This window comes from Oncorhynchus nerka, linkage group LG17 (genome assembly GCF_034236695.1).
Source record: "Oncorhynchus nerka isolate Pitt River linkage group LG17, Oner_Uvic_2.0, whole genome shotgun sequence".
Taxonomy (NCBI): Eukaryota; Metazoa; Chordata; class Actinopteri; order Salmoniformes; family Salmonidae; genus Oncorhynchus; species Oncorhynchus nerka.
Genome location: NC_088412.1, coordinates 21,170,975 through 21,192,437, shown reverse-complemented (window position 1 = coordinate 21,192,437; position 21,463 = coordinate 21,170,975). Strand labels below are relative to the sequence as shown.

The 21,463-nt window shown below is 45.2% G+C and overlaps 1 protein-coding gene across 3 annotated transcripts in view; it reads left to right on the top strand.

Moving 5' to 3' along the window:
* Positions 1 to 21,463, top strand: part of LOC115144871 (DNA-directed RNA polymerase, mitochondrial-like) — a 39,119-nt gene that overhangs the window by 1,165 nt on the left and 16,491 nt on the right. For all 3 annotated transcript variants that reach the window (XM_065003054.1, XM_029685969.2, XM_029685970.2), the window contains exons 2-11: positions 5,437 to 5,535; positions 5,648 to 6,516; positions 6,620 to 6,753; positions 9,889 to 10,075; positions 15,763 to 15,912; positions 16,793 to 16,960; positions 17,749 to 17,919; positions 18,390 to 18,629; positions 20,037 to 20,831; positions 20,986 to 21,108. In XM_065003054.1, the coding sequence (XP_064859126.1) occupies positions 5,437 to 5,535; positions 5,648 to 6,516; positions 6,620 to 6,753; positions 9,889 to 10,075; positions 15,763 to 15,912; positions 16,793 to 16,960; positions 17,749 to 17,919; positions 18,390 to 18,629; positions 20,037 to 20,831; positions 20,986 to 21,108 (2,936 nt within the window). The remainder of the gene's footprint in view (positions 1 to 5,436; positions 5,536 to 5,647; positions 6,517 to 6,619; positions 6,754 to 9,888; positions 10,076 to 15,762; positions 15,913 to 16,792; positions 16,961 to 17,748; positions 17,920 to 18,389; positions 18,630 to 20,036; positions 20,832 to 20,985; positions 21,109 to 21,463) is intronic.

The window sequence follows — 21,463 nt, the reverse complement described above, 5'->3', positions numbered from 1 at the left end:
GTATTTGGTAGCATTGCCTTTACATTGTTTAACTTGGGTCAAACATTTCGGGTAGACTTCCACAAGCTTCCCACAATAAGTTGGGTGAAATTTGGCCCATTCCTCCTGACAGAGCTGGTGTAACTGAGTCAGGTTTGTAGGCATCCATGGTCGCACACGCTTTTTCAGTTCTGCCCAGGTAACAGTATAACTTTAGACCGTCCCCTCGCCCATACCCGGGCGCGAACCAAGGAACCTTTGCACACATCAATAACAGTCACCCCTCGAAGCATCGCTACCCATCGCTCCACAAAAGCCGCGGCCCTTGTGGAACCACTACTTCAAGGTCTGAGCAAGTGACGTCACCGATTGAAACGCTATTTAGCGCGCACCGTTAACTAAGCTAGCCGTTTCACATCCGTTACACCCACACATTTTCTATAGGATTGAGGTCAGGTCTTTTTAAGCCATTTTGCCACAACTTTGGAAGTGTGCTTGGGGTCATTTGTCCATTTGGAAGACCAAGATTTAAATTACTGACTGATGTCTTGAGATGTTGCTTCAATATATCCACAATTTTCCTACCTCATGATGCCATCTATTTTGTGAAGTGCACCAGTCCCTCCAGCAGCAAAGCACCCCCACAACATGATGCTGCCACCCCGTGTTTCACAGTTCGGATGGTGTTCTTTGGCTTGCAAGCCTCCCTCTTTTTCCTCCAAACATAATGGCCAAACAGTTATTATGGCCAAACAGTTCTATTTTGGTTTCATCAGACCAGAGGACATTTCTCCAAAAAGTACGATCTTTGTCCCCATGTGCAGTTGCAAACCGTAGTCTGGCTTTTTTGTGGTTTTGGAGCAGTGGCTTCTTCCGTGCTGAGAGGAATTTCAGGTTATGTCAATATAGGACTCGTTTTACTGTGGATATAGATACTTTTGTACCCGTTTCCTCCAGAATCGTCACAAGGTCGTTTGGTGCTGTTCTGGGATTGATTTGCACTTTTCGCACCAAAGTACGTTCATCTCTTGGAGACAATGCATCTCCTTCCTCAGCGGTATGACGGCTGCGTGGTCCCATGGTGTTTATACTTGCGTACTATTGTTTGTACAGATGAACGTGGTACCTTCAGGCATTTGGAAATGGCTCCCAAGGATGAACCAGACTTGTGGAGGTCTACAATATTTTTCTGAGGTCTTGGCTCATTTATTTTCATTTTCCCATGATGTCAATGCAAAGAGGCACTGAGTTTGAAGGTAGGCCTTGAAATACATCCACAGGTACACCTCCAATTGACTCAAATGATGTCAATTAGCTTATCAGAAGCTACAACTATTGTTTAAAAAAATCACCCATATTGTGCCATTAATATTAGAATGTTTGGAGCTTAGCCATAGAAATCCATATAATGAGGCAGCTATGTTTTTGGATTGTATGCAATTTGGTACCTATTTCACTTAAGTTACAATTCAAAAACATAGTTGCCTCATTACATGGATTTCTATGGCTACGCTCCAAACATTCTAATATTAATGGCACAATATGGGTGATCACATTTTTTTTATTGCCTATTCTTTTAGGCAAAACTACTCCAGCTCCTTCAAGTTGGATGGGTTCCGCTGGTGTACAGCCATCTTTAAGTCATACCACAGATTCTCAATTGGATTGAGGTCTGGGCTTTGACTAGGCCATTCCAAGACATTTAAATGTTTCCCCTTAAACCACTCGAGTGTTGCTTTAGCAGTATGCTTATGGTCATTGTCCTGCTGGAAGGTGAACCTCTGTCCCAGGCTCAAATCATCTGGAAGAGTGAAACAGGTTTCCCTCTAGAATTTCCCTGTATTTAGCACCATCATTCCTTCTATTCTGACCAGTTTCTCAGTCCCTGCAAATTCGAAAACACCCCCACAGTATGATGCTGCCACCACCATGCTTCACTGTTGTGATGGTGGTCTCGGGGTGATGAGTAATCTTAGGTTTGCGCCAGACATAGCGTTTTCCTTGATGGCAAAAAAGCTCAATTTTAGCCTCTGACCAGAGTAGCTATTTCCATATGTTTGGGGAGTCTCCCACATGTCTTTTGGCGAACACCAAACGTGTTTGCTTATTTTTTTCTTTAAGCAATGGCTTTTTTTCTGGCCGCTCTTCCATAAAGCCCAGCTCTGTGGAGTGTACGGCTTAAAGTAGTCCTATGGACAGATACTCCAATCTCTGCTTTGCAGCACCTTCAGGGTTATCTTTGGTCTCTTTGTTGCATCTCTGATTAATTCCCTCCTTGCCTGGTCTGTGAGTTTTGGTGGGTGGCCCTCTCTTGGCAGGTTTGTTGTGGTGCCATATTCTTTCCATTTAAAAAAAATGGATTTAATGGTTCTCTGTTCTTCTCCACAACTTTGTCCCTGACCTGTTGGGAAAGCTCCTTTGTCTTCATGGTGCCGCTTACTTAGTGGTGTTGCAGACTGGGGCCTTTCAGAACAGGTGTATGTATACTGAGATCGTGTGACAGATCATGTGACACTTAGATTGCACACAGGTGGACTTTATTTAACTAATTATGTGACTTCTAACGGTAATTGGTTGCACCAGATCTTATTTAGGGACTTCAGAGCGAAGGGGGTGAATACGTGCTACTTCCGACAGAGATGTCCGCCTCGCTTCGCGTTCCTAGGAAACTATGCAGTATTTTATTTTTTTAAGTGTTATTTCTTATATTGGTACCCCAGGTAATCTTAGGTTTTATTACATTCAGTCGGGAGGAACTACTGGATATAAGAGCAACGTCAACTTACCATCATTACGACCAGGAATACGACTTTCCCGAAGCGGCTCCTCTGTTTTGCCCACCACCCAGGACAATGGATCAGATCCCAGCCGGCGAACCAAAACAACATTGCCGTAAAAGGGGCAGACGAAGCGGCCTTCTGGTCAGGTTCCGGAGACGGGCGCACTGCTCCCGAGCATACTACTCACCAATGTCCAGTCTCTTGACAACAAGGTTGATGAAATCCAAGCAAGGGTAGCATTCCAGAGAGACATAAGAGACTGTAATGTTCTTTGCCTCACGGAAACATGGCTCACTCGAGACACGCTATCGGAGTCGGTACAGCCAGCTGGTTTCTTCATGCATTGCGCCGACAGAAACAAGCATCTTTCTGGTAAGAAGAGGGGTCGGGGGGTATGCCTTATGATTAACGAGACGTGGTGTGATCATAACAACATACAGGAACTCAAGTCCCTCTGTTCACCTGACTTAGAATTCCTCACAATCAAATGTCGACCACATTATCTACCAAGAGAATTATCTTTGATTATAATCACAGCCGCATATATTCCCCCCCAAGCAGACATATCGACGGCCCTGAACAAACTTTATTTGACTCTATGTAAACTGGAAACCACATATCCTGAGGCTGCATTCATTGTAGCTGGGGATTTTAACAAGGCTAATCTGAAAACAAGACTCCCTAAATTCTATCAGCATATCGATTGTGCTACCAGGGCTGGTAAATCCCAGGATCATTGTTATTCTAACTTCCGTGATGCATATAACCCCCGCCCTCCTTTTGGAAAAGCTGACCACAACTCCATTTTGTTGCTCCCTGCCTATAGACAGAGACTAAAACAGGAAGATCCCGCGCTCAAGTCTGTTCAACTTTGGTCCGACCAATCTGATGCCACGCTTCAAGATTGCTTCGATCACGTGGATTGGGATATGTTCCGCATTGCGGCGAACAACACCGTTGACGAATATGCTGATTCGGTGAGCGAGTTTATTAGCAAGTGCATCAGCGACGTCTTACCCACAGCAACTATTAAAACATTCCCAAACCAGAAACCGTGGATTGATGGCAGCATTCGCGTGAAATTGAAAGCGCGAACCACTGCTTTTAACCAGGGCAAGGTGACCGGAAACATGACCGAACAGTGTAGCTATTCCCTCCGCAAGGCAATCAAACAAGCTAAGCGTCAGTATAGAGACAAAGTAGAGTCGCAATTCAACGGCTCAGACACAAGAGGTATGTGGCAGGGTCTACAGTCGATCACGGATTACAAAAAGAAAACCAGCCCCGTTGCGGACCAGGATATCTTGCTCCAAGACAGACTAAACAACTTCTTTGCTCGCTTTGAGGACAATACAGTGCCACTGACACGGCCCGCTACCAAAACCTGTGGACTCTCCTTCACTGTAGCCGACGTGAGTAAAACATTTAAACGTGTTAACCCTCGCAAGGCTGCAGGCCCAGACGGCATCCCCAGCCGCGTCCTCAGAGCATGCTCAGACCAGCTGGCTGTTGTGTTTACGGACATATTCAATCAATCCTTATCCTAGTCTGCTGTTCCCACATGCTTCAAGAGGGCCACCATTGTTCTTGCTCCCAAGAAAGCTAACTGAGCTAAACAACTACAGCCCCGTAGCACTCACTTCCATCATCATCAAGTGCTTTGAGAGACTAGTCAAGGACCATATCACCTCCACTCTACCTGACACCCTAGACCCACTCCAGTTTGCTTACCGCCCCAATAGGTCCACAGACGACGCAATCTCACTGCACACGGCCCTAACCCATCTGGACAAGAGGAATACCTATGTTAGAATGCTGTTCATCGACTACAGCTCAGCATTTAATACCATAGTACCCTCCAAACTCATCATCAAGTTGGGTCTCGACCCCAACCTGTGCAACTGGGACAACAAGCAGCCGAGCCACTGCCTGTTCACCCTGCTATCATCCAGAAGGTGAGCTCAGTACAGGTGCATCAAAGCAGGGACCGAGAGACTGAAAACAGCTTCTATCTCAAGGCCACCAGACTGTTAAACAGCCACTACTAACATTGAGTGGCTGCTGCCAACATACTGACTCAACTCCAGCCACTTTAATAATGGAAAAATGTATGGAAAAATGTATCACGAGTCACTTTAAACAATGCCACTTAATATAATGTTTACATACCCTACATTACTCATCTCATGTATATACTGTACTCTATACCATCTACTGCATCTTGCCTGTGCCATTCTGTACCATCACTCATTCATATATTTTTATGTACATATTCTTCATCCCTTTACACTTGTGTGTATAAGGTAGTTGTTGTGGAATTGTTAGGTTAGATTACTCGTTGGTTATTACTGCATTGTCGGAACTAGAAGCACAAGCATTTCGCTACACCCGCATTAACATCTGCTAACCATGTGTATGTGACAAATATAATTTGATTTGATTTTTTACATATGCACACCCCACTTTTCCATTTAGGATTTTTGATAATTTTTTTATTCAAGTTATTTATTTCACTTCACCGATTTTGACTATTTTATTGTGTGTCCATTACATGAAATCCCTTTAAAAACCTTTTAAATTACAGGTTGTAATGCAACATAATAGGAAAAACTCCAAGGGGGATGAATACTTTTGCAAGGCACTGTATATAGTAATTCTCACAACAATCTTCTTACAGATCCACCATGGACATCACAACGAAGACATTTCTCAGCTCTGATCCCAAAGAAAGAGGATGGGAAAAAACGAGTATGGGAACAATCTCGGCTATTAGATGGTATGTAATAAATTCCTTTTTATCATGCATGTGATCCCTCAAATGCTTTTACATGTTTGTTTTCTATTATATCACAATGCTAGTATTTTCTCTCTCCCGTTCTTTTTTCCAGTGCTTGAGGCCAGAATCCAGCAACTCCAATCTGACATTGTTTTAGATGTCCAACATGCAAAGGTACAATTTGTCAATGCTTCCAAGTTGGGGAGAGGGGCTTCTTCAGGGAAGAGTCACAAAAATGTTTGTGGGGGGAGGACTGAGTTGCCCAAGGTGGGACAGACTATTAGTAAGGGAGGGGGACAGACTGGTAAGGGAGGGGGAAAAGATGCTTCAGCCTCCAAATCCCGCTGGATGGAGAAACTGATTCAGGAGAAGACGACTAAAACAAAGAAACTGAACCTGAAGCTAGGCATAGAAGATAAACCTGTGAAAAGCAGAAAAGGAAAACTGATGCTGCCAGGTACCGCACAAAAAAACATATTGACAAAAGCTGGAAAAAAGACTGCATTGACCTCTAAAAAGAGCAAGACTCTGAAAAACCAAGAGCCAAATGCTATCCAAGCCGACACTATTGCAGGTCCCCCGGTTGCTGCTGAAACTGTGCCTATTAGAAAAGCCAAAGGAAAGGGGAAAGCCTCAAAGGAGCCGGCTCCTGAGTTTTCTGAGGCCAGGGACCAGGAGCTGGCTGAGCTGGAGAGGAAGACTGAGGCCAAGGCCCAGGAGCTGGCTGAGGTGGAGAAGTTGGAGAGGAAGCTTAACCAGTGGGCTATGTCTGCCAGCCCGGAGCTCGTGCAGGATAACAGCGAGGCCAGGATGTACGAGGGCGTCCAGCTTAGTGTGCATTGCTACCTGGAGGCCTGTGTGTTCTGTGGTGACATTGACCGAGCCCAGCGCCTCCTGCTCACTCACCATCGCATGATCAGCCGACGCAACCTGCTCAACATAGGACTCTACAACGTCATGATGAGGGTCTGGGCCAAGAAGGTAAGTGCTGCTCTTGTATTAGAATTCTATAATTGTAATACATTGTCTACACAAGTCTCTAAATTCTGCATTACCTCCTTATTCTCCATGTGGACAACTGCAGGGCTCTTTGAACCAGATTGGACGTATGTTCATTCTGGTAGAAGAGGCAGGTCTGAAGCCTAACCTCACCTCCTACTGTGCTGCACTGGAGTGCATGGGCAGAACCCCTAACTGTTCTCCAAAGGTCATCAACAGGTAGGCTAACCCACAGACAGCCATTTACAGAACTTAACTCATAACTGTAACTTTAGGTTAATCTAGAACTTGTTGACATTAGGTAAATATGATAATATCTGACTGTTAAGCAAAACAATGCTTAGACTGCTTTAAATGTGTAAGAGAATTCTTTGTGGTCTTGGATGATTTTTACTAGATGGCCAGTGCATTTGTAACCTGAGTTTCCCACTAGATGTCAGACTCTCCTATTAGCTTTGCAATTCATATTTCTCTTTATTCTAGCCTCCTCTGTGATCCAGTGTTAACGAGCATGTCTAGAGATACTGGGATTTCAACACTGTTTAGATATGAGATCATCGATATTTCTACCCAGTCTAGCACCTGGTCACTCAATACCCTCTAGTCTAGAGGATGCTGCCATTTATATTTCCTGTAATATGTTGTTGTGTGGGGCATTTTTTGAGGGCTGAGCACGTGGGCCAGCTGTGTGTGGAGAGGTGTTATGGGTGAAAGTGAAGTATCTTTCCTGGAAGTGAGGAGGCGCTAGACAGGCATCCTGAATGAGAAGTCTCCATTGAGTGATATTGCGTTTAGGTCAGTGGTGGTGTCGGGTACTGCATGCTTCCTCCAGGCAGATTTATTGCATGACATTTAGCATGGCGGCACACATTGTGTGTACTGATATGTGTATTGATGTGTTTACAGGGCTCATCTGTGAAAGAGACCATGGTCTCAGCATGACTCCCTGTCAAAATAAATGTTAATATAGACCTAGTCCTGGGAGAGGGAGAGAGACCTCGCTATATCTTAATGAATGTCCCTATCTGTTGTAGGCCAGGACAATCTGCTGGCTGACTATACAGAGACCGGGCCAAATGGATTTCAGTCAGGCCAAATGGATTGTGATTGATACTGTATGTGTTTGTTTGTTAACAACCTGCTGTCAGTAATTTGATTATGCTTATTGGACAAGGAAATAACAGTCTGTTTGGAGGCTTGGTGGAACTCAATTTGTCCATGTCAATATGCTGACTAGAATGTTAGCCTAATTATTTCAAAAGGAGATTAAAAAAAAAATCTGCAAAAATTGTCTGGTAATGGTATTCATGACACAGACTCTATCAGATTTGGTTTCTAGCCTTGTTGTGTAGAACTGCAGTTTGTTTGAATCCATCAATCACTGTATGGTGATACCAATGACATTGTTGTTCTGCGGTGGTGCTCTCTTGCTCACTCTTCAGCCCAGCCATGACATCTTTCTCGCACACTGTTCTTCCTCCCCTTCCCCTGTTCGTCTCCAGTTCCCTCTCTTTCTGTCTCTAGTGTCCCCTCTTTCTCGTTGTACTGTATCTCCTGGCCTGATGTGGTTTCCATTGTCCACAGTGGCACTGTGCCTGGCGTCTAGCATCCTTTTTTAAAGCACATCTCATTCCTACAGAACTAAAGTTTGTCTTCAGCTTACACAATTCAGCTTTCTCTCGGTCTCGCTTCTTCGTGTACCCTTGTCAGCTCCCTGTCCTGATCTGCGCTGTGTGAGCTGATAGTAAACCCCACCCCTGTCACTTTATTCCTCCAGACCACACTGAGAGCGCAAGGCCTAAACTCCTCTTTGTTCAAGAGACACTGAGAAAATGACATTTTAAACAGTATAGGGAGTCTTTAATGGCCAATCCAATCTGTCGCTCCCGACCGGAGGTATTTTAACGATACCAAAATATGCAAAGAAATCAGGGTGACACAAACATTGAGTATTCCGTTTGGTTCTGTGAATGCTATTTAATTAGTGTCTTACAGAAAGCTCTGGAGGGCAAAGGAATACTCTCTCATTGATGACAAATCTTCCCCCCTCCAATACCTCATCCCTTTTGCTTTGTCAGTGTCGCAGTATTCTGTTTTACTCCACTAGAGGGCAGTGGTAACACATAAGCCCACCAGGGCCCTCTGTCTCTGGGTTACATCGAGGTGTTACACATCACATGCCACAGCATAACTTTTCCTTCCTACTGACAGACGGCATTCATACAGTGCTCTGAAACAGTCACATATAGGAGCAATTGACCTCAACCCCAGAGTAGAGTAGGGTAGACGACTCATCATGGTCTAAGACACTGCATCGCAGTGCTAGAGGTGTCACTGCAGTACCTGGTTTGAATCCAGGCTGCATCACAACCGGCCGTGATTGGGAGTCCCATAGGGCGGCGCACAATTGGCCCAGCGTCGTCCGGGATTGGCCGGGGTAGGCCGTCATTGTAAATAAGAATTTGTTTTTAACTGACTTGCCTAGTTAAATAAAGCTTCAAAAGAATTGTTTAATCCCATGAGTAGAGTAAAATAGATGAATTATTGAATCTATAGTAACTAGACTGGAATAGAATGAAATAGAACAGAACACTATTTCCAGCATGCCATGCGGCCATGCTGTCTGACACACAACATGCCTCTTCTCAGACATTCAGGTTGACTTAGCTTAGTAGTACACTTCAGCTTTGTCTCTTGCTTAGTTCCCAAAGGCTCCATCGGTTATCCAACGGGCCGCTTTGAATTAGCCAGGCCTTAGTTTCCTCAATCCCTCTTCAGCTTCAGTTTTCGCTCCATACACTACATTCTATATTCCACTGGCTGTGTGCACATCGCTATCTCCTGAATTCAACAGTCCAGTCATGGCAGGTGTGGAGTCTCAGGATGACCATCATTTGAATTAAAATGACACCAACGTGCTCTGTGACCGGTCTGTGGACTGCCTGATGTTTCCAAAATGATGTTTGTTTATGCTGGCATTGTCACTCAGCATAATAAAGCCATGCATAATGATATCGGAGCCGAGGTGCTTTAAATATAATTAAGTCACCATGGGGCCACAGTAAACTAGATCCGGCATTAGGCCTTGTTCACCTTCTGAAGACCAAGGTCAAAAAGTTCAGTTTTTTTATGCTGATGAAAGTACATGCCTAACGTTTTACTTCAAGCAATTAAGATAATATTACCAGAAGATTATCAACACTTGTAATCCATCCATTGCCTTTATCCGTCCCCAATGCACTCATCTGTAAGTAATGGCTATTTGAAAGAAATATGCAAAATGCAACTTTGTAGGGAGTACTGACTGAGGTTTGCTACCTTGTTTCTGACATTGTGTTTCCTGTCTGTCCTCAGGGTCCTGCGTCAGATGAAAGAGGATGGCCTGTGTGTGGAAGAGCTGTTTAGACTCTGTGTGTTCAGGCAGGATGAGAGGGACATGGTGCTGAGGGCCATCCACACCGTGGAACCAGACTTTCAACCCAGCATCAACACTGTCCTGCACACTTGCTCCTCACCTCTGGTCAAAGACTTCTACACAGAGGTAGGACACATGTCAACATATGAGTAGAGTAGACACCCATCTGCAGAGGATGCACAATTCAGAGACTTGGCTTTTATTGCTTGACCGGACCTGTCCTTTTTGTTAGTTTTTTTGCTTATGAAGCGTTTTGAGAGATCTATTATGAAAAGTGCTATATACATCTAATAAATTATTTACTATGAATAGAGTAAAATATAATAATTATTGTATCTATAGTGACTGAACTAGAATGAAATAGAATAGATCACTCTTTCCATTGTTGGAGACAGAAATGTGTCTCTCTGTCCCTCTCGCTGTCATGCAGCCATGCAGTCTGACACATAACGTGCTTTTTCTAGGGGTGTATACGTCTTGCAACAGAAAACGTTTATCGTTTATGAACCAAACTGAGCAAATTGAACGAAACATGGAGGGACTTACCTGAATTTGAGCAATATAAACTTGTTTTTTGTTGCAAAACGTTTCCGTTTGAAGTAAACGGTTTCGCAACAATCAGCGTAATAAATTCGCCCCAGGCCTGGAGGGCTCTCTGAAAGCAGTGGTTGGACTGTGTCATGTGTTTGTCCTAGAACAATCTCCATGTAATCATGGTGCAGTATCCAGCAGCATACCACCCTGCATCCCACTCTTTCCTCTGGTCTAAAAAAATAACATGACATGACAGGGACTGGGGACATGACCCTGCGTAAGGTGACATCTTTCGGATGGGACATTAAACAGGTGTCCTGAATCTCTGTGGTCACTATCGATCCCATGGCACTTATCGTAAGAGTAGAGGTGTTAACCCTGGTGTCCTGGCTAAAATCCCAATCTGGTCCTCATACCATCACGGTCACCTAATAATCCCCAGTTTACAATTGGCTTATTCATCTCCTCTCCTCTCCACTTGAACTATTCCCCAGGTTGTTGCTGTAAATGAGAATGTGTTCAACTTACCTAATAATAAGGGTTAAATAAATCAAATACATTTACAGAGCGACTTACAGGAGCAATTAAAACCAAATCAAACTTTATTTGTCACATGCGCCCGAATACAACATGTGTAGACCTTACTGTGAAATGCTTACTTACAAGCCCTTAACCAACAGTGCAGTTTGAGAAAGTGTTAAAATATTTACCAAATAAAAGAAAGAAAAAAAGAAGAAAAAAAAGTAGCACAATAAAATAGCAATAACAAGGCTATATACAGGGGGTCAATGTTCTGGGTTACAGGTTAGTTGAGGTAATGAGTACGTGTAGGTAGGGGTAAAGTGACTTTGCATAGATAATAAACGGCGGGTAGCAGAAGTGCGTGGGGGGGGGGGGTTTAACCATTTGATTAATTGTTCAGCAGTCATATGGCTAGTGGGTAGAAGCTCTTAAGGAGCCTTTTGGTCCTAGACTTGGCGCGGCGATACCGCTTGGCGTGCGGTAGCAGAGAGAACAGTCTATGACTTGGGTGACTAGAGTCTTTAACAATTTTTTGGGGCTTTCCTCTGACACCGCCTACTATATAGGTCCTGGATGTTGTTGCCTACCCTTACCACCCGGGGGGCGGCCCATCAGGATCCAGTTGCAGAGGGAGGTGTTTAGTCCCAGAGTCCGTAGCTTAGTGTTGAGCTTTGTGGGCACTAGTCAGTGAACAGCATTGTCACATAGGCATTCCTTTTGTCCAGGTAGGAAAGGGCAGTGTGGAGTGCGATTGAGAGTCATCTGTGCATCTGTTGGGGCGGTATGTGAATTGGAGTGGGTCTAGGGTATCCGGGATGATGCTGTTGTGAGCCATGACCAGCCTTTCAAAGCACTTCATGGTTACTGATGTGATAACTACGGGCTGGTAATCATTTAGGCAGGTTACCTTCGCTTCCTTGTGCACAGGGACTATGGTGGTCTGCTTGAAACATGTAGGTATTACAGACTCGGTCAGGGAGAGGTTGAAAATGTCAGTGAAGATACTTGCCAGTGGGTCATTGCATGCTTTGAGTACACGTCCTGGTAATCCATCTGGCCCTGCAGCTTTGTGAATGTTGATCTGTTTTAAGGTCTTGCTCACATTGGCTACCGAGAGCGTTATGACACCGTTGTCCTGAACAGCTGGTGCTCTCATGCGTGCTTCAGTGTTGCTTGCCTCGAAGCAGGCATTAAAAGGCATTTAGCTCGTCTGGTAGGCTTGTGTCACTGGGCAGCTCGCTGCTGGGTTTCCCTTTGTAGTCCGTAATAGTTTTCAAGCCCTGCCATATCCGATGAGAGTCAGAACCGGTGTAGGATTCAATCTTAATCCTGTATTGACACCTGTTTGATGGTTCGTCTGAGGGCATAGTGGGATTTCTGTTAGGGTTAAGTGGTGCTGCTATGCTTTCTCACATGATTCACTTACAGCATTTTTGCCATACGGGATGTATTTTTAGCTGTGCTTGCACCATGGGGAGGGGGGGAGAGAGGGAGAGTTGTTTTTTAACTCCGTGCCAAGTTTTCATAACACCGTCTCACGGGAAGTCGAAACTGCACATTAGAATACATTAGAAACTACACACACACACACATATTTATATATTCATATATTAATATTAATACCCTACCTGGACAAAAGGTATACTAGGTACTATTTGCAAATTGGATGTGCAGAAATGCAGTTTGGTCTAGTGTTTGGAGATGCTGTGTTCTCCTGTGAGGGGGATATTTCATTTCTATCATTATGAGCTAACTCATTAATCTTGGTGCCCTACTGCACTTGATCTATGGTTTAGCTGACAGATCTGCCTTTGCCAGGGGTCCTAGCTGGAAGAGCGAGCGAGAAGGAAAAGGAGGGAGGCTTGGTAGTTGTCCCATTCCGGTCCATGCTGGCTCTGCTCCGTCTCTGGACAATCTCTGCCCCTTGGCAGAAACAAGCGTCTGACACACGCAAACAACAATACACATGAACATACTTATTATTCCGTCCTCTCTCATGGCCCAGCATGAACTGCCACAGATGCACTGAAACAGAATGTTATAACATAAGAGTGTCCGCTAAATGACTAAAATGTAAATGTATGCGTCCAAATACATCAGTGTATATACTGTAGTTCCTCAGCAGCAAAGCTTGCTCTTTAAATAAGACTAGTATTGTGCCATGCTTTAGTGCCTTCGAGCCAGTGACGAAGTGACTTATCTCCCGCGTAACCTTTAGCTTTGTTTTCGCTGCCGTTCAAGCGGCCTCACCTTTGCGGACATATTTAGTGTCTCTTCCTGTGTCTCCCGGGTTAATAAAGAGACACCGTACATCAACCATTCAATGAGGTGTTACCTGATAATACCCAGATGTCCTTGCACAGGTCACGGACGCCCTCTTTCAATAATAAATCACAACATGTAAAAGTACACAGGCCCTCTCAGTATGTAGGCCTACTCACTACCCTTCTCACTGGACCACTTAGCCAGCTGTGTGTTTATATAATGAGATATATGTGCCGCCACTTTCTAGGAGCTTTTTAATTGGGTGCCAGCCAGACCTTTGGTGAGGGTTAAGCTTAAAGCAGCAGCATGTAATGATGCAGTATAAGCATATTTATTTTTTTATTGGCCGCGGGAGGGTGATGGGATGGATGTTAATTTGCATAGCTACTGGCTGTTAATTGAGGCTCCGGGTTTGGTTTGTGTTAGTTTGGGCCCTCGTGTCCTCATTATTTCTCTCTGTCAGGTGACTGCTGGCACAGGGGGAATGGTGGCGTGGGCCTGCCTTAGTCCATTTAGTGCCTTCACTCGAAGCACCAAACACACAGAGACACACACACAGAGACAGACAGACACAACTACACTGACCTTAAATGAAAAAACCATCCAATGATAGATGTAAACATATACATTTTCATACTCCTTTGTAAATTATATCATTTGATTTTTTGGAAATGAAATGCCAAGCAGTCAAGGTACCAGTCCACAGTAATTGGAGCACATAGATGTGACTACACCTTATTACGTCGAGCACAATGAGCCATCTGTTTACTTTATAGTCTTGTGGCGCTGAATGTCTAGTGATTAAGCCTGGGTAATGTTCTGTGTGTTGGCAGCAGACTAAGCGTTTAGTGCAGGGTTCCCCAACTGGCCAAATTTGGCCTGCGGGTGATTTTATTTGGCACCCCATGTTTTCTGAGCAACTGTTGGGGGGTGTAAATACACCAGCACATCAGCTCCAAATGATTTTTAATTTTGGAAATCTGTTCGAAAGTATTCCCACGCATAATAGAGAGGTATACACCGTGGCCAGTTTATTAGGTACATCGGGTCGGACCCGCACTTTGCCTCCAGAACAACCTGAATTATTCAGGGCATGGACGTGTTCCACAATTGTTATCAAGGTACCTAACATGTGCCAGGAAAACATTCCCCTCACCATCCTGTACCGTTGACATCAGGCAGGATGGGTCCATGCACTCTGCTTACTGCTTACACCAAATCCTGGCTCTGCCATCAGCATGATTCAACAGGAATTGAGATTTGTCGGACAAGGCAATGTTTTTCCACTCCTCAATTGTCCAGTGTTGATCACGTGCTCACTGGAACCGCTTCTTTTAGGTCAAAAACACATTTTTGTCATTCAGCAGACTCTCTTATCCAGAGTGACTTACATACATTGAGTGCATACATTTTCAGATATTTGTTTGTACTGGTCCCCCATGGGAATTGAACTCACAACCCTGGCGTTGCAGGTGCCATATTCTACCAACTGAGTCACAGTACTGACCTACCGACTTAGCTGATAGGAGTGGAACCCGGTGTGGTCGTCTGCTGCAATAGCCCATCCGTGACAAGGACCGACGAGTTGTGTGTTCCGAGATGCCATTCTGCACACCACTGTTGTACTGCCATCCTTCTTCGACCTCTCTCATCAACAAGCTGTTTTCGCCTACAGGACTGCCGCTGACTGGATGTTTTTGTTGTTTTTTTGTTTCACAATTCTCCGTGAACCCTAGACACTGCGTGTGTGAAAAGCCCAGGACGATCATACCACGCTCAAAGTCGCTTAGGTCACTTGTTTTTCCCGTTCTAACGTTCAATCAAACTGTTACCGGTTGCCTGTCTGCCTCCTTTTTATAGCAAGCCATGGGAACGTGACTCACGGTTTATAGGAGCGAACCATTTTTGTGAAAAGGGGTGTGTACCTAATAAATTGACCACTGAGTGTATGCGATCGTATACAAATGTAAGAAAAGTTTGAGATTATGGTTTAGTCAAATATTATATATGTTTGGGCTTTTTGCGGTCAATTTGCAGTCTACAAATGATTTGTAATTGTGTTCTGGCCCCTTGACTATCCGCTAAAGAAAAAATCTACCCTCGGCTGAATCTAGTTGATAATCCCTGGTCTAGTAATTAAGGCTGGGTAATGCTCTGTGTGTTGGCAGCTGACTGCACTGTCAACACACACTCAGCGACGCACCCTGACCTGACCGAACCCTCCCCATCACCACACACTCATATTATTCAGAATACACAGACGCACCCTCTTTTTGGCTAGGACTGGACAAACACGCTCGAATGTGCACACACGCATTCCAAAATAGCTATGTGAGTAATCTAAATTTATCAGAATCAATATTAGATACTAGACATTAGGTCTAATGTATGCTCCCTTCCAGTGTATCTCTCCTGTGATGTGATAGTCTCTCCCTGTAAAACCCTGTCTGTGTATGGCCTCTCTGAACCCATCTGACCTGTGTGTGTTTCAGAGGGCAGATGCTAAGTACCCCAAGTTGGCCTTCAGCCTGGAGGAGCTGCGGGAGAGGTTCAGCCGTCAGCTGAGCATGGAACAGGCCAGCACCATCACCATTCACTCTGTGGAGGCCATGAAGCCTGTTACCCCACACATGGCCAAGATGGTAAACCAACTGCCCCACCCACCTAGACATATAGTCTGGCCAAACACTGAAATATACTACTATAGTTGTATGGGATAGTGACACACTGAAATATACTATACTTTATTTTGTTTTTAATGGCCCTGAAATGAGCAATTATTGGAGTTGTATAGGATCTCAAATCACTTTACATTGAAGGGGTGGAATTTTATTTAATCCTTTGCCAATGACAAAATCATATTTTCATTATGTTGATTTTTATTTTATTGTTTAATGTCAGTGTCAAGTTTGTCTCCAGACATCAGTCAAAACTTTAAATGTAATGCTTTGAGGTCTCTCCTGTTATCTCAGTGATCTGGGGCCAGGCATTTACAGTTTAAACTCTCCCTGCATCTACAGACAGTGTTTCAGACTGGGAGCAGGAGGACGAGGGTCCCTGGTGGTTCTGCAACATTTACAGCGGAATTATGATGTACAGCAGAATGATAATGTATTTTGATGGGGCTCTCCTGAGGGGGCAAAGTCATCTAGAGGCCAGGTCAGCCTATCTGCTCTGTGTCAGCTGGGCTCTCTCCTCCTGGCATGGACAGGCAATATGACAGTCCCCTAGATGGAGGGTTGACCCAGTTTCACAACCTGGCTGGAGACCTGTTCTGTTCGATCACAATATCTGAATCGGAACACATACTGAATACCACAGATGGTTATTGGCTAGCTAGTCGAGTCCAAATGAAAGTTATAAGGTGTTTGTTGTTTAACTTGACGTCAACTTTGAACTCCTATGCAAAGTGGGTCTAAGGCAGAACTTGCTTATGGAACATACTTTATGTTTTCGTCCACCAGAACCACACAGTACCATGCAGTATTACCGTGCTGATGGTGGTGCATGTGAATGTTTCAGAGGACTCTGCTGGCGGAGCAGTGGATGGTGTGGCACAAAGCCCTGGTTGGGGCCCTGAGGGAGAGCAATATGATCCTGGCCAGCATCACCCCGAAGGCCGTCAGACTCAGCCTCTACCCCTACCTCTGTCTGATGGACCAAAAGGACTATGTAGACATCATGATCCAGGTATAAAGCTTTTATTATTATATAACCCACTTAATCCTCTCAACTGTCTCTGACATAGACTGATCAGGTTAAAGCTATGATCCCTTATTGATGTCACTTGTTAAATCCACTTCAATAAGTGTAGATGAAGGTGAAGAGACAGGTTAAAGAATGATTTTTAAGCCTTGAGACATGGATTGTGTGTTTGTGCCATTCAGAGCGTGAATTTGGCAAGACAAAATATTTAAGTGCCTTTGAACGGGGTATGGTAGTAGGTGCCAGGTGCACCGGTTTGTGTCAAGAACTGCAATGCTGCTGTTTTTTTTAACGCTCAACCGTTTCCCGTGTGCATCAAGAATGGTCCACCACTCAAAGGACATCCAGCTAACTTGTCACAACTGTGGGAAGCATTGGCGTCAACGTGGGCCAGCATCCCTGTGGAACGCTTTCGACACCTTGTGTGCAACTCAATATTAGGGAGGTGTTTCTAATGTTTTCTACACTCAATGCATATACTGTATCTCTATTGGTTCAATTCTTATTTTTCTGAGTGGTATCATTGTCTGAGCTGGTTGACAAATGATATGAACGTTGTAACGTTTAATTTGGCGTTCCACAATGTTCTGTGTTTGAACCCTTCAGGGAAAGCCCACTGCATCCCAGCAGTATGTTGGACCTTGACTTGTTTAGACCTCTGATGTATCTAGACTTCTAAGGTCAGGGATATTTAGCATCTTTGTAGCTTGATATCAAATGTAATGCTATGAAATACAGATGATCCTAATAATGTTGATATTTGTCATTGTCAGAGTCTGTCTAACTTGCCACCCAGTGGGGAGTCTCTCCACATCCTGGCCAAGGAGCTGGGAAACAGGGTCCACAACAAGTTCTGCATCCGCATGAAGAGCCACAACCAGATGGTGGACAAGCTCAGCCATATCTACAATGAATATGCTGAGCTACTAGCCAAAGACTCTAAGGTATGACACTCCACAGAAATACAATGAGTAGAACAGGCGTCCCCATACACGTCAATGATGGCATAATGGGTGGACTGGTGGCGATTGCGAGAGTACCCATAGGGTCAAAGCAGGAAGTGTACCCATCAATATCTGCTGTGATTTGTTGTTTCAACTGACATTACTAAAAATGCATTCCATAGCATGAGCCACATCAGTTAACATCATTTGAATAAACATTCTACATTACCATAGAAATGTTGCATCACAAGGCAGGCAGCCATTGCGAGTGTACCCATGAGTTTACCAGTCATATTGTCAGCGGTAGAGGTTCTAAGCCCATTCTATTCATTCTATTTCTATGTGTCACTCTTCCACCCACATCTGGTCTTTATCTGTTTTTTGTTGTTGTTGTCTGCCTGCAATTACAAGACGTATTAAATCATTGACCTACTGTTTGACTTAAAGAACTTCCTTCCTGTGCGGTGCAGGATTTTGACGTATTGCCTAGGGAACGATGGTGGAAGCTGGAGGCGGAGCATAGCTCTGGTCCCTCCCTGCTGGGGGACAATACCCAATGGCCCCACACGGTGGTGGTGGAGCTGGGCACCTACCTGGTGGACCTCATGGTCAAGCACATGAAGGTGAACAGCGACATCCTCAACCCTGCCAATGACAGGAAGTTCATCCCTGTCCTCTACCACATGTACACCTTCCGCAGTAACAAACAGGTAAATCGTATACTACATTTTGAAGTGATTTATGCCAGTCATTTTTTTCACCAGATTTTCAAGGCTTCGGGTCATTTTCGTGACATCTCATTTTGGTGTCATGACTTAGTCTTCACATTGACATTTTATGAGCGAAATCAGTTAGTGCAGCATTGAGAAGGTGCCATAACATAACAGGCTACCTTGGGTTTTTGGAAAGGCTATCTGTTATAGCTGCTATGTCTGTCTATTCAGCACTCCTCTCACAGCCCAGCTCCCTCATATTATGTTCTCTGCCTGCACGGTCCGGGCTCATGAGCATATGAATAATAAAACCGCTTTCCCTGCAAGAGTGGACGGCTGTGCAGTTGACTAAAAGCCAATTTATGCTTTGTCCGTAAATGTGGTCGGAGGCTCCGTATGGAGGGTGTGATGCAGTTGCTCCATACCACATCGCTGTGTGCCTCCAACATCTGTTTATAATGCGGAGGGCTCCGTATTGCTCAGCATTGACTTGATTGGTTGACGGTAGGTGGGGGCGGGAGGTCCTGTATAAACACGAACTCACTTCCTTGACAATTTTCTACTCAACAGCTCTGCGCTGCTCCGCAAAGCGTAACAATGATGAATTCCTTGACTTCTGTACAGGCCGTGTCACTGTATATGCTGCACAGCCCATGCAGAGCTGTTGGCTGGCTGATTGACTGCCCTGGGATAACTGACAAGGAAATGAAGACACTTTCTATTTTGTCCTCTGAGCCTCGTTCCTGGTGTAAAAGAAGTGCCTTCCGGCATCTCAATCCGCTGTGGTTTTCAAAGCTGGTCTCTGGCCACTCCTCCCTCTGCTGGGCTGGCTCAGGGGGGTAGAGGGTAGGGCAGCAGGGGTGCAGCCTAATGATTTTTGCAGCATGCAGAGTTGTTAGGCTGCACAATGCTTCTCTCATTTATTTTTCATGGAATATCTGCCTGGTTGATGGACTGGATTTGTTATATCTCTTGAAGGACTGAATCTGTTGTCTTTCTCTGTGTGTGTTAGACTGCACTGTTGGTTTATACAGTACGTTTTCTACAATGCTGTGTCTCTCTGTGCGTTTGGTTGGTGAAACCTTTCAGGAAGTAGCTAATTAGTCTCCGGCTGTCACACATGATTAAAACTGCTATGAACCAGATGCCTTAGCTGGTAACCACAGTATTTACATCATCACAATTACACTTAGTAAGGAAATAAATCAGCCGCATGCGCTCTCCACCAGAAGCCATGGTTAATGTGGTGGCGTTGTCACAGCAAATAAGGCTGCCTGTTTTACTGAAGCTTAATTAAAATGTTCAGCTCTGCTTTTGAGCAGACATTTGATTGGACTGGTACTGTACCTGTGTTTTTGTATTTCATGTATGTAATTGGATCTCTCGTGTTGTGATTGGCTGCAGGTCGGCTTCATCAAGCCGCACCCCATCCTGACACAGATGCAGCAGGACGCCATGGAGACCACGCTGACCTTTGACTCCTACGTGATGCCCATGCTGTGCCCCCCCGTGCCCTGGACCTCGGCCAAGTTCGGCGCCTACCTCCTCACCCCCACCAAGATGATGCGCACGGTGGTTGGCGCCAACCAGCATGAGATCCTGCTGGAGAAGTGCCAGGAGGCTGACCTGCATGCCGTGCTCGACTCCCTCAACCAGCTGGGCAACGCGGCCTGGAGGATCAACCAGCCCCTGCTAGACATCATCATCTCCATCTTCAACGATAAGGGCAATGAGAAGCTGGACATCCCGCCGCCCAACTCCGAGGCCCCCAAGATCCTCCGCTACAGCCAGCAGGACTTGGCCACCTACTCCTCAGCTGAGAAGGCCCACCTGAAGAGGGAGGTGGTCAAGGCTAAGAAGAAGTGCAGTGAGATGCACAGCCTCAGGATGGACGCCCTCTATAAACTCTCCATCGCCAACCACATGAGGGACGAGGTCTTCTGGTTTCCCCACAACATGGACTTCCGCGGGCGGACGTACCCGTGCCCGCCCTACTTCAACCACCTGGGCAGCGATGTGACCAGGGCCATCCTGGTGTTTGCGGAGGGGAAGCCCCTGGGGCCGGGCGGTCTGAAATGGCTGAAGATCCACCTGGTCAACCTGACAGGCTTGAAGAAACGCAGCTCGCTGGCCGGCAGGTTGGAGTACGCCAACACAATCATGGACGACATCCTGGACTCTGCAGACAACCCCCTCAACGTCAGTCTGCTAACAATGTGTCCTGTTTATTATCATACTGTTACAGCTCATAGATTGTGGATGTAATATTCTACCCACTGAGAGATAATCTAACCATTGATCTGTGGTACCTGATACTGTATTGTCTGTGGTTGTGTGTGCGTTTTCACGGCAGGGTAAGAAGTGGTGGCAGAATGCAGATGAACCCTGGCAAGCCTTGGCCTGCTGTATGGAGATAGCCAACGCTGTCAGATCACCTGACCCCACACACTTCATCTCCCATTTTCCTGTGCATCAGGTAATGACACTGACCTCTAACCCCCGCCCCTTGACCGTCCATTTAGATCGGAAAGGATTAGATAGGTATATGCAATACGGTCATAGCTCCATATTACCCTCTGAAAGAATAGGTGTAAGTTTTGCTATATTGCATACTCCTAGTCCATTTTGTTTAGCTCCCCTCAAGAGGTACATTGGAGAACCTTTAAACACGCGGTGTCTCACTTACGCGCTATACTGTTATTTTAGAGGCCTCATGAAAAGTTAACAAGGCAACAGCTCCCCTGACACCATTTTGGGGAAATGGTTGTTATGTCACTTGACTTTGTGCTCAGTCCTGCCCTGTCTGATCCATCCTAAACAGTGTGTTCAGA